General features: G+C 43.6%; 1 protein-coding gene across 6 annotated transcripts in view; it reads right to left on the bottom strand.

Annotated features, from left to right (window-relative positions):
* Window positions 1–6,162: 6,162 nt before the first annotated feature.
* The window catches only part of LOC110493481 (girdin), a 33,772-nt gene continuing 28,818 nt past the window's right edge, over window positions 6,163–11,116 (bottom strand). For 5 of the 6 annotated variants that reach the window (XM_036949414.1, XM_036949416.1, XM_021567777.2 and 2 more), the window contains 3 exons: window positions 9,033–9,278; window positions 8,639–8,704; window positions 6,163–8,208 (listed from right to left, as the gene is read on the bottom strand). In XM_036949414.1, coding sequence (XP_036805309.1) covers window positions 7,025–8,208; window positions 8,639–8,704; window positions 9,033–9,278 — 1,496 coding nt within the window. In that variant the 3' untranslated portion in view covers window positions 6,163–7,024. The remainder of the gene's footprint in view (window positions 8,209–8,638; window positions 8,705–9,032; window positions 9,279–11,116) is intronic. The other variant, XM_036949417.1, reaches the window with a different exon arrangement.

Raw genomic sequence — 11,116 nt, 5'->3', positions numbered from 1 at the left:
CTTCGTGTTTTCGTCTTACATTAAAAAGAATGTATTCACATCACGCTGCGCATTGGTCTCCTCACTACGACGTTCGTGACGAACAGGCTGCATAATACTGAAAACTTTGGTCAAACTACCAAGGAAGATTGTCGATGTGCTTTTTTGAAAACAACAACTTATTCCCTAAAAGTACATTTTATTTACATCTTCAATAAATATACAAATCTGTACATTAGAGAAACAAGTATAGTATATGAATGTGTCTTTGTATGTTTTCAGTTCATCTTATCATTATATACAGTCTATATACTCACCCAAAAACAGAGATCTTATAATACTGTATAGCACAATGTTATAATGTCTAGGACTTCATTGTGAAAAGTGCCTAAAACCAAAATATCACTACTACAAAGTACCTGTAGGGAGAAGAACAGTTACTGCATCAACACAATAGGAAATCATTATAATGTTTGCTTCTCTTTTAAACAATGTTGGTACTACATTGGTAATGGTTGGTACTACATTGGTATTGACATTCACAACTCCCTGATTCTATTGCAGAACTCAATTCCGGACCGTATACATGCAACTACAAACTGCTTGTCATCAGCAATTAGCACTGAGTGATTTCCACAGTCTTCTTGTCCTCCATTTTGGCTCTGTACATTGTCCATGTGTCCCAGTGCCGTGCCGTTAATGGAATCCAGCCCCAGAGGCGGGCAACTGACGTTATGCTCCAGATTTGGGTCCAGACAGAGGAAAGTCTGGTTCTTATCGTTATTATTGCTGCTGCTACTAGTAGTGGTGGTGACTACCGACTCGCTAAAGATAGTGTCTGAGAAGACAGAGTCTAGGTTGAACTGGGTCCCTCTGAAGAGGGATTCCTGGCAGGTGGATTTGGGCCGATCGGTGGCTACCTCTGGGTCTCTGGGGGGTTTGCTTGGGGGTGGTGGTTGATTATCAGAGTCTGGTTCTTCTGTATTGTTCTGCTTGTTCTGCTGGCTTATTGCGGTGATCTCCTTTGAGACATGACTGAGTCATGGTATTGAAATTGAAACCTGAAACCTGAAATGTTGTGCTGGCTACATCATATAGATGCTCTGTTACATAACAGCAGTGAGTGGACAACTTGGGGGAAAGGACTGGCTCCATACTGCAGCCTCTCTAATGTTCTTATATATCACAGTACAATATTAACTGAACAAAAACTTTACTACACATGTGCGTGGAGCCTCAGTCATATACCATTGAATTGGCAGAAAGTATTGAGCCTTCGTCAAAAATACTAGTATTTTCTGATTGTTCTTGGTGAATGTCAGTTTTGTTTGATAAATAACAGACAATAAGACTCAAGAGTATATCAAATTGTCCTTCTGTTTGTCTAACCAACATATAATGCCTATAACCAGAGCCCTTCATTGTAATAGAAGACTGCCTGTACAGTTCTTTAAATTCTCTATTCGTAGCATCCTTTTCTGAGAGATATATTTCACTCAATAGTCGAATATGGTCAAACAAAATGTATTGTTTTCTGAATGCTTTGTACACATGTGCAAGTTTGTGTACAAGGCACTGAACTGGAGAGATATAGTAAAATGACTATAGGCTCGGGTACGCCAACACTGCCCAGGTGAGGAAAAGTGCCGGGCTGAGGGCACTCATTTCTGTGCAGTGCGCACGTTCCGCGCTTTTACGCACGGTCTCTTTGTAGTAATGCATGAACGTTGTTATGGTTTTATGACACTAGCTTACTCGTTAAAAAAATATATATATATATATATATATATATTAAAATAAGAAATTAAACTTGTTTACATTTTGTTTCATGGCTAGAGCGTGTGGTAAAGCGAATTAGAATTCCATTCCGATTCGAAACAATGTGTAAAGACGTATTCCATCTCTATGCGACCGAGAGGGTCACAATGCCGACGCTTCACATGGAACACCAGAACCCAAGAGATATGTCCAGAACACTCAAAAAATCTTCAGTTCTTGATCGACAAACAACGAGAGAGACAGCATTATTATGGCAAGCTTTTCATTCATCTTCCCCGAAGACAGACGTTGTTCCATTAAGGACAACGAAGTCAATTCAGGTAAGAACAATAACGTTCATTTCCGTCTTTAAATAAAAATATTAATTGAAGGTGTAATTCCTACTGGAAAGGAAATAAAAACAACATAGAAGATACGGCTTTATTGGTTTGTTGTTAGTTACCAAACAGTGTAACCATGCGAAATGAGGTTTTCCAGCTGACAATTGGTTATTTTGCCAATGAAAATAAATGATGTCCCAATTATCTCTCCTTCCACGCAAAATGTGCACTTGTTCACCTCCCTTTACCGATTTGAAAGGAAATGACTGGTATATTAAACATGGCTAAAACTCTACCTAGCCCCTACTAGCCAATGTTTTTAGATTTGTGGGAAGTGGTGAATGGCTGCACACTTCAGCAGAAATCAGATGTTATTGGGATGCATGAAGAAAATGAAGAATGCAATGAGGAATATCCCTTGCTTGTAATGCTGAAATCAGTTTACTTAACCCTGTGTTGGTGTTTCTTTCAGGGTGGATGTCAACGGTAACCAAACTCAACACCCATGGCGGTCCAGAGTCAGAGAGGCAGAACATCCATCAGTGCGTTGCAGATGTACTTGGTGACAAGTACCACTACGCGAATGCCATTGACAGCTCTCTGCTCTGGACTGTTGGGTACACCCCCTACATTCCCCCAGCTCTGAAAGGAAGAAACTTCCCCTCTGTCGAGAGCTTCTTCCTGGATGAGTGGGAGCCACTGACACTCCTGCAGACTCCTCAGGTTCTGTCCACCAGTGTTTCCATCCAGGAAGACAACCTGATCCAGTCTGCTGCAGGCCTAGTGTCTCAGGTTCTGTCCACCAGTGTTTCCATCGTGGAGAATGACCTGATCCAGTCTGCTGCAGGCCTAGTGTCTCAGGTTCTGTTCACCAGTGTTGCCATCGTGGAGAATGACCTGATCCAGTCTGCTGCAGGCCTAGTGTCTCAGGTTCTGTCCACCAGTGTTTCCATCGTGGAGAATGACCTGATCCAGTCTGCTGCAGGCCTAGTGTCTCAGGTTCTGTCCACCAGTGTTTCCATCGTGGAGAGTGACCTGATCCAGTCTGCTGCAGGTCTAGTGTCTCAGGTTCTGTCCACCAGTGTTGCCATCGTGGAGAATGACTTGATCCAGTCTGCTGCAGGCCTAGTGTCTCAGGTTCTGTCCACCAGTGTTTCCATCGTGGAGAATGACCTGATCCAGTCTGATGCAGGCCTAGTGTCTCAGGTTCTGTCCACCAGTGTTGCCATTGTGGAGAATGACCTGATCCAGTCTGCTGCAGTCCTAGTGTCTCAGGTTCTGTCCACCAGTGTTTCCATCGTGGAAAATGACCTGATCCAGTCTGATGCAGGCCTAGTGTCTCAGGTTCTGTCCACCAGTGTTGCCATCGTGGAGAATGACCTGATCCAGTCTGCTGCAGGCCTAGTGTCTCAGGTTCTGTCCACCAGTGTTTCCATCGTGGAGAATGACCTGATCCAGTCTGCTGCAGGCCTAGTGTCTCAGGTTCTGTCCACCAGTGTTTCCATCGTGGAGAGTGACCTGATCCAGTCTGCTGCAGGTCTAGTGTCTCAGGTTCTGTCCACCAGTGTTGCCATCGTGGAGAATGACTTGATCCAGTCTGCTGCAGGCCTAGTGTCTCAGGTTCTGTCCACCAGTGTTTCCATCGTGGAGAATGACCTGATCCAGTCTGATGCAGGCCTAGTGTCTCAGGTTCTGTCCACCAGTGTTGCCATTGTGGAGAATGACCTGATCCAGTCTGCTGCAGTCCTAGTGTCTCAGGTTCTGTCCACCAGTGTTTCCATCGTGGAAAATGACCTGATCCAGTCTGATGCAGGCCTAGTGTCTCAGGTTCTGTCCACCAGTGTTACCATCGTGGAGAATGACCTGATCCAGTCTGCTGCAGGTCTAGTGTCTCAGGTTCTGTCCACCAGTGTTACCATCGTGGAGAATGACCTGATCCAGTCTGCTGCAGGCCTAGTGTCTCAGGTTCTGTCCACCAGTGTTTCCATCGTGGAAAATGACCTGATCCAGTCTGATGCAGGCCTAGTGTCTCAGGTTCTGTCCACCAGTGTTACCATCGTGGAGAATGACCTGATCCAGTCTGCTGCAGGCCTAGTATCTCAGGTTCTGTCCACCAGTGTTTCCATCGTGGAGAATGACCTGATCCAGTCTGCTGCAGGTCTAGTGTCTCAGGTTCTGTCCACCAGTGTTTCCATCGTGGAGAATGACCTGATCCAGTCTGCTGCAGGCCTAGTGTCTCAGGTTCTGTCCAGCAGTGACGCTAGATTGAAGGATCGTATTGATTCCACACTGAGAGACTCAAACCAACCTGAGGTCCATGTGGCGGATGTCTCAACCGAGAGAAGTAGACTAGTCATCACTATTTCTATGTTTTCAACTGAGAGTTGCAATGCTTCGGTCCATGAAGTTGATGCTATTGCTACCAGCCTGGAGCACCCGGCTGAGAAAATGTCTACCTCTACCGCTGATGGCCACATTGTTTCATCCACTGCTGTTGCCAATCAGAAGGAAACAAGGGGTGGATTCGTCTCATCTCTACGGAGACTGTTCACAAGAAAGAACAGGAAGCCTGTCAGTAATTCTTATATAGTGTTTTGTAGTGTAATATGTTATCATTTATTAACTATTGTTATACTAATATCCTGTGTTAATGGTTGTCTTTAAAATATTTTTCTCTGTTGTCTACTTGTCTGTTTTCAGGCTAAAGTGGCTTCCAAGAAGGAGCACATTCACTTGGTTGACCGCCTCAATGCTGAAGTCACCCACTGAGGACAATCACTCACTGCTGAAAGCATCCAGGATGATGCTTCTGTTTCTCCTCAACGCCACCTACACCCCTGCCCATCTCCCCCACACCAAACCCTACCAGGGTTGGGGTGAATTCCAGATCAATTCAGTCAATTCAGGAAGTAAACTGAAATTCCAATTCCAATTGTTTCTCATAGGAGGCATTGAGGTAAATTTGAATTGCTATTGGAATTTCAGTTAACTTACTGAATTGACTGAATTGAAAATGAATTGACCCCAACCCTGATCCCTAAGCCTCCACCCCATCCATTTCTATCTTCAGTAAATTTTGTAGAATTTTATTTGAATGTGTTTTGTATCTTCATTGAAACCACAATACATCTCTAATGAGGGTCACTCATGTTACACATCTAGATTTATCATCAAATGTTGTAGAATTCAACGACAAATGCAGTGGTTTAGCAGTTCAACTTCAGTACTTGTCAATGTGTCACTGAAACATGTAACATTGTGGAATAACTGAACACGTTTGCTGACATTCTGTTACAATGTAACTACACTGAACAAAAATATTAATGCAACATGTAAAGTGTTGGTCCCATGTTTCATGAGCTGAAATAAAATCCCAGAATTATTCCATATGTACAAAAAGGTTATTTCTCTCAAATGTTGTGTTTACATACCTATTAGTGAGCATTTATCCTTTGCCAAGATCATCCATCCACCTGCCAGGTGTGGCACATCAAGAAGCTGATTAAACATTATGATCATTACACAGGTGCATCTTGTACTGGGGAAAATAAGAGGCCACTTTAAAATGAGCAGTTTTGTCACAAAACACAATGCCACAGATGTCTGAAGTTTTGAGGGAGCGTGCAATTGGCATGCTGACTATGTACATATTCACCAGAGCCGTTGCTAGAGAATTCAACGTTAATTTCTTTACCATAAGCTGTTTCCAATGTTGTTTTAGCGAATTTGGCAGACCACACCAGGGGCTGAGGAGTATTTCTGTCTAATAAAGCCTGTTTGTAGGGAAAAACTTTCTGATTGGCTGGGCCTTGCTCCCCAGTGGGTGGGTCTGGCTGCCAGGTGGGTGGGGCTATACCATTCAAGGCCCTCCCATGGCTGCACCCCTGCCCAGTCATGTGAAATCCATGGATTAGGACCTAATTAATTTATTTCAATTTTCTAATTTCCTCATGTGAACTGCACCTCAGTAAAATCTTTCAAATTGTTGCATGTTGCGTTTATATTTTTGTCTGTACATTTTCTTGAGAATGACATGCGTTCTCACTCATTACTTCTAGAATCAGAAATGAAAACAGACTCAACGTAATATATTAAAGGAATGAAAAGGGCTTTATTCAACTGTGGCTCCTGAAGTCCCTGCACACATTTACATTTACAAGGTTTCATCTACACTGAGGACAGTCTCAGTATTGGATTTTTGCAGGGACAATGAAGCAGAGACAATGAAAAGCAAACAAAAAAACAAGCTGAACAAACCAAACAAAAACCCAGTCTCCACATGACACATGACACATGACACGACAAATGACACATGACATGACACATAGCCGAAGAACCATATTGGTGCGTTTTTCCTAATCAGATGATTACTGATTGTGTTTGTTGTTATAAGTTCACTGTAATGTCCAGCGTGGTAATAAACTAACAAGGTAATGTAATGTACATGTTGTCTACTAGTCTGTATGTAATATCAACACTCTGGACAGAGAGCTATGGTTTTTCGGTTGAAGGGTTTATGTGTATAACTAGATCTACCGAATGGGAACAACAAAAAGTATATATGAATAGGGAGTTGAAGCATTTGTTGATTGACACGGCCTATAAACACAAATAAAAACACAAATATCAACACAGGCTTATAAATACTAATAAAAACATAGACCGTATAATACTGAAAACTTTTGTCAAACAACAAAGGAAGATTGTCGATGTGAAAACAACAACTTATTCCCTAAAAGTACATTTTATTTACATCTTCATTTGGACTAAATATAAAAATCTGTACATTAGAGAAACAAGTATAGAGAAACAAGTCTCTTTTAAACAATGTTGGTACTACATTGGTAATGATTAGTACTACGTTGGTAATGGTTGGTACTACGTTGGTACTGACATTCACAACTACCTGTTTCTACATGCAACTACAAACTACCTGTCATCGGCAATCAGCACTGAGTGATTTCCACAGTATTACTCTCACAGTCTTCTTGTCCTCCATTTTGGCTCTGTACATTGTCCATGTGTCCCAGTGCCGTGCCGTTAGTGGACTCCTGCCTCAGAAGTGGGCAACTGATGTTACGCTCCAGATCTGGGTCCAGACAGAGGAAAGTCTGGTTCTTATCGTTATTATTGCTGCTGTTACTAGTAGTGGTGGTGACTACCGACTCGCTAAACATAGTGTCTGAGAAGACAGAGTCTAGGTTGAACAGGGTGCCACCGAAGAGGGATTCCTGGCAGGTGGATTTGGGTCGATCGGTGGCTATCGCTGGGTCTCTGGGGGGTTTGCTTGGTGGTGGTGGGTGATTATTAGTGTCTCGTTCTTCTGGATGGTTCTGCTTGTTCTGATTCTGATTAACCTGATTCGGGCTCCCATCAGATTCCATGATAGGTAAGGGATCTACTTTCGCCATCACCCTAGAGTCACTGTTGACACTGGATCGTCGCGAAGAACCCTCGGCTGTTGAGATGACGCTACTGGCCCGGGGTAGAGAGGCAGGAGACCATGGCCCTCTCAGACGCGCCTCCTTCCCCAACGGGGTGGAGAAACAGTTGAGACACCCAGACACTGAGGAAGATTTACCCTGGACGTAGAGCACTGTGATCGGGGACATGGCTGAGGCTCGGGTGGTGGTGGACTCCGGAGCTTTGTTCAGACCTAATCCAGATCGAGATAGTACGGCAACCTTCCCCTGAGCTGTTTTGGGGACATTCCCTTCGGAAGGGCGCTGGGGGGCTCTGCTGCCGCTGGCGCACCTCCTGAGGACACTCCTTCTGGGCCAGGGATCCTGGGTGCTACCCACCTCCCTCCCCCTACAGGGAACTGAACCCTGGGTGTTTGCTATGGCAATAGGTGAGGAGTTCTTTACTCCTACCCTCTCTCTGTGTTTGTTGCTGCTGGTGTGTGTTAAGGAAGTGGATCGCTGCTGTGTGTGTGTGGTCGGCGAGGGGTTCTGCCGTGTGTGTCGGGGGGTGGAGGTATCGCTAGGCGGAAGGCAGGAGGAAGAGGAGCGGCGGGATGACGGAGGCGGCTGGACCGGGCTACTGCCGTTGGACCAGGGTTCGTTGTCTAGGCTGAGGCTGAACTCTCCACTGCTCTGGCTCTGGGCACGGCTCGGCACGCCATTCAGACCTGGGGGAACCGCAGATGGAGAGAACGTCGCTTTAGGTTACACCAAAATAGCAGGCTACACTCTTGATTACAACTGTCTGGGAAATGTATGCATTTCCATAATGTATTACAAACACATTTTATGTAAAATAAACATAGCATAGGCAACAATACAAGCTAGTAAATGCATGTATCATTATTTCTGCCTATAGAGAGCAGTATTATCAAGCTGTTCAGAATAATGCCTACTTGAGAGATTAACTTGAAAAAAGGCGATGTTAACAGATATTGATTTATTCTTCATTTTAACTCGTACATCTGTACACATGGTCTGCATCCCAAATGGCACCCTATTCTCTTTATAGGGCTCTGGTCAAAAGTAGTGCACTGTGTATTGAATAGGGTGCCATTTGGGAACCCTTAAATAATGAGTTAGCGGGATGTTGCTTACCGTGGTTTTGTAGTTCATCCCCGTCGTCAAAGTCAGCCGCCACAGCACTGTCATTACAATCCTTGTCTGTGCAACACAAAATGGCACGGGACAGAAAATGAGACGACACGGTATGGGTATGACAACACTGTATCCAGGAGCGAGGAGGTGTTGCGGTCAAACTGGTCAGGTTAAAAGCAAGAGAAGCATATGGGAAGTGGTAGTGTTCATTCAAACAAACGGAATTGCAGCTGTATGAAGCAACACATCCCTATAGAGACGTTGTAGCTCAAACCCCTTAGCAAATGTACCCTTGTAGCATGATCCTTAAAACGACAGCAAAAGGTGTTCATAGCAGATAGCAGATGAAGATGTCAAATGGAAGGACGTAATATGGATGGTGGAATCACTCTACCTGTCAAACATCGCTCATTGCCATCAGTGGCAGCGGCAGCAGCCGTGGTGGTGGGATAAAACAAAGGAGTGGTGGTGGGCTGGTGTTGATGGTTGATGATGGACAAGATGGAGTCGCTCATGGATGAGGTCATAGACTCCTTCCTGGATCTGTCATTCTTGACCTCTGACCCCTCTAGCTGCTCAGGGTCCTCAGACAGGGTTGAGGGGTACACCAAGTCATTCAGTTTGTCCAGGTCATTCAGGGCTGGGGGTGGAGGTGGAGAGAGATGACTTGAGTTGCCTCTGGTTAATGGGGAAGTACTATATTTTCTTTCCCTTCCTGTCTTTCATTCAAAGGAGAGAAGATTCTACAAGCTTCACTTGAAAATAATGACGTTTATTAATAACTACGGTTTAAGCCTCACAACCTCCGTCAGAGTCTTCCTGCCTTCCAGCAATGTGGTCCTGAGAAACTAAAACATTATGCAGTACCAGTGTTCTGCAATGCAGCATTCCCCTGACGTCTTGGGTAACTCTACAGAACTGCATGGAGAACAGAAGAGTGAAAATATCTATGGTGGCGGATGCTTATTATCATGACGTTGCCCTCTTTGGGTACAGCAAGCCCCATCCCCCTCTCCCTGTCTCCTACACCCAGGCTGCTGTGGTCAGAGAGAGGTCGTAAATTCCTGGAGGAGATTATCTCTTCATGGCCACAGTATAGAGACAGAGTGAATTTTCATAGAGAACAAAGGAATTTCTTCCACCTCACAGAACTTGAGGTCCGAACAACATTTATGTTCTGGAGAAGGTATAAAATATCGGTGAAGAATCCAGCTACGAACTGGTCCGTTTGGTACAATTTTGTGAAACTCATGGGAGTCAATACAGCCACATTACCATAACGCAGTATATAATAGCCTCAGATATGAGGCTTACATCTAATTGTTGTATAAAATGAATAAGTGAGGATGGAACTGTTTGTGGACTGTTTAATGAAGGAAACTCCAATTCCCTAAAAAGTTTCAGTAAGTCCTTGGCACGCCCCCAGAGGCACAGACAGGACCGGGCGTCATGAGACAGCCCTTTTTGATGTTCCGAATAAAACCCCACCTGGGTTTTCTATCACCAGACCATGTTTCTCTCCATTACAAGAGGACAAAGGTTGCAGACCAGCTTACCTCGATAACGAGAGGGCCAAGGTTTGAGACCAGACTGCTGAATCTTTTAACCATCCCACGTGGTTAAAATCTTAAGAGTATTGATACCAGAATAAGAATAAGAACAAGTCTTTGATATTAATTACTAGTCTGCAGCTAGGAATTTGGTATCATTGAACGTGAAGACCGACAACTGCCGAAACATCTATCCATAACTACATGAATGAATGTCACTCTGAACAATCCATTCTAACCATGACAGAGAGGGCGGACAAACTCTCCAACAGAAACAAACTTTTCAACAGAGACCCCGACTACACACTGAGTGTAAATATATATATATTGATTGCAGTTGTTCCCGAATGAGTGAGCGTTCACGTGCAAAGGATTAGAATTTCAATTGTTATAATTATCAACTGTGTGTTGTCTTATCTCAGTCGACCCCCACTTCCCTTTTGTACACCAAGCCGCGATGCGGGTTTATCCCACTAGGGAAACTCCGTTATCATTTCCTTGTAACTATCTACTGTTTGTTTATGCATTTCTGTGAATTACTTAGTTAGTATATACATTATTTTAAGACAATTGATGTATGGATGACTCACAGTGAAGACTGGGTTTGTGCAGATAACCAACAATTTACAACGTTTTGAATGAGACTAACGTGAGGTAAAGAAGAATTCATTAATCAGAAGACTATTGATCAGATATGAAAATATCTGAAAAGCTGTATTAGGAAAATTATAACTTTGTAATCTGAATATTTTCCTTGGTGCCCTGACTTCCTAGTTAATTACATTTGCCTGATTAGTTAATCACCAAATGCTAATTACAGAGAATCTTTGATAAAAATTAAAAGTCTTCATTTAATAATAGTAAAGACACAACATTATGCTAACAGCGAGAAAGAGTGGGTATGGGTATCAAAATTGCAATATATAGC

The sequence above is a fragment of the Oncorhynchus mykiss genome, chromosome 17 (assembly GCF_013265735.2).
Source record: "Oncorhynchus mykiss isolate Arlee chromosome 17, USDA_OmykA_1.1, whole genome shotgun sequence".
Lineage (NCBI taxonomy): Eukaryota > Metazoa > Chordata > Actinopteri > Salmoniformes > Salmonidae > Oncorhynchus > Oncorhynchus mykiss.
The sequence above is the reverse complement of the archived record's forward strand: the minus strand, read 5'-3'. Positions and strand labels throughout refer to the sequence as shown.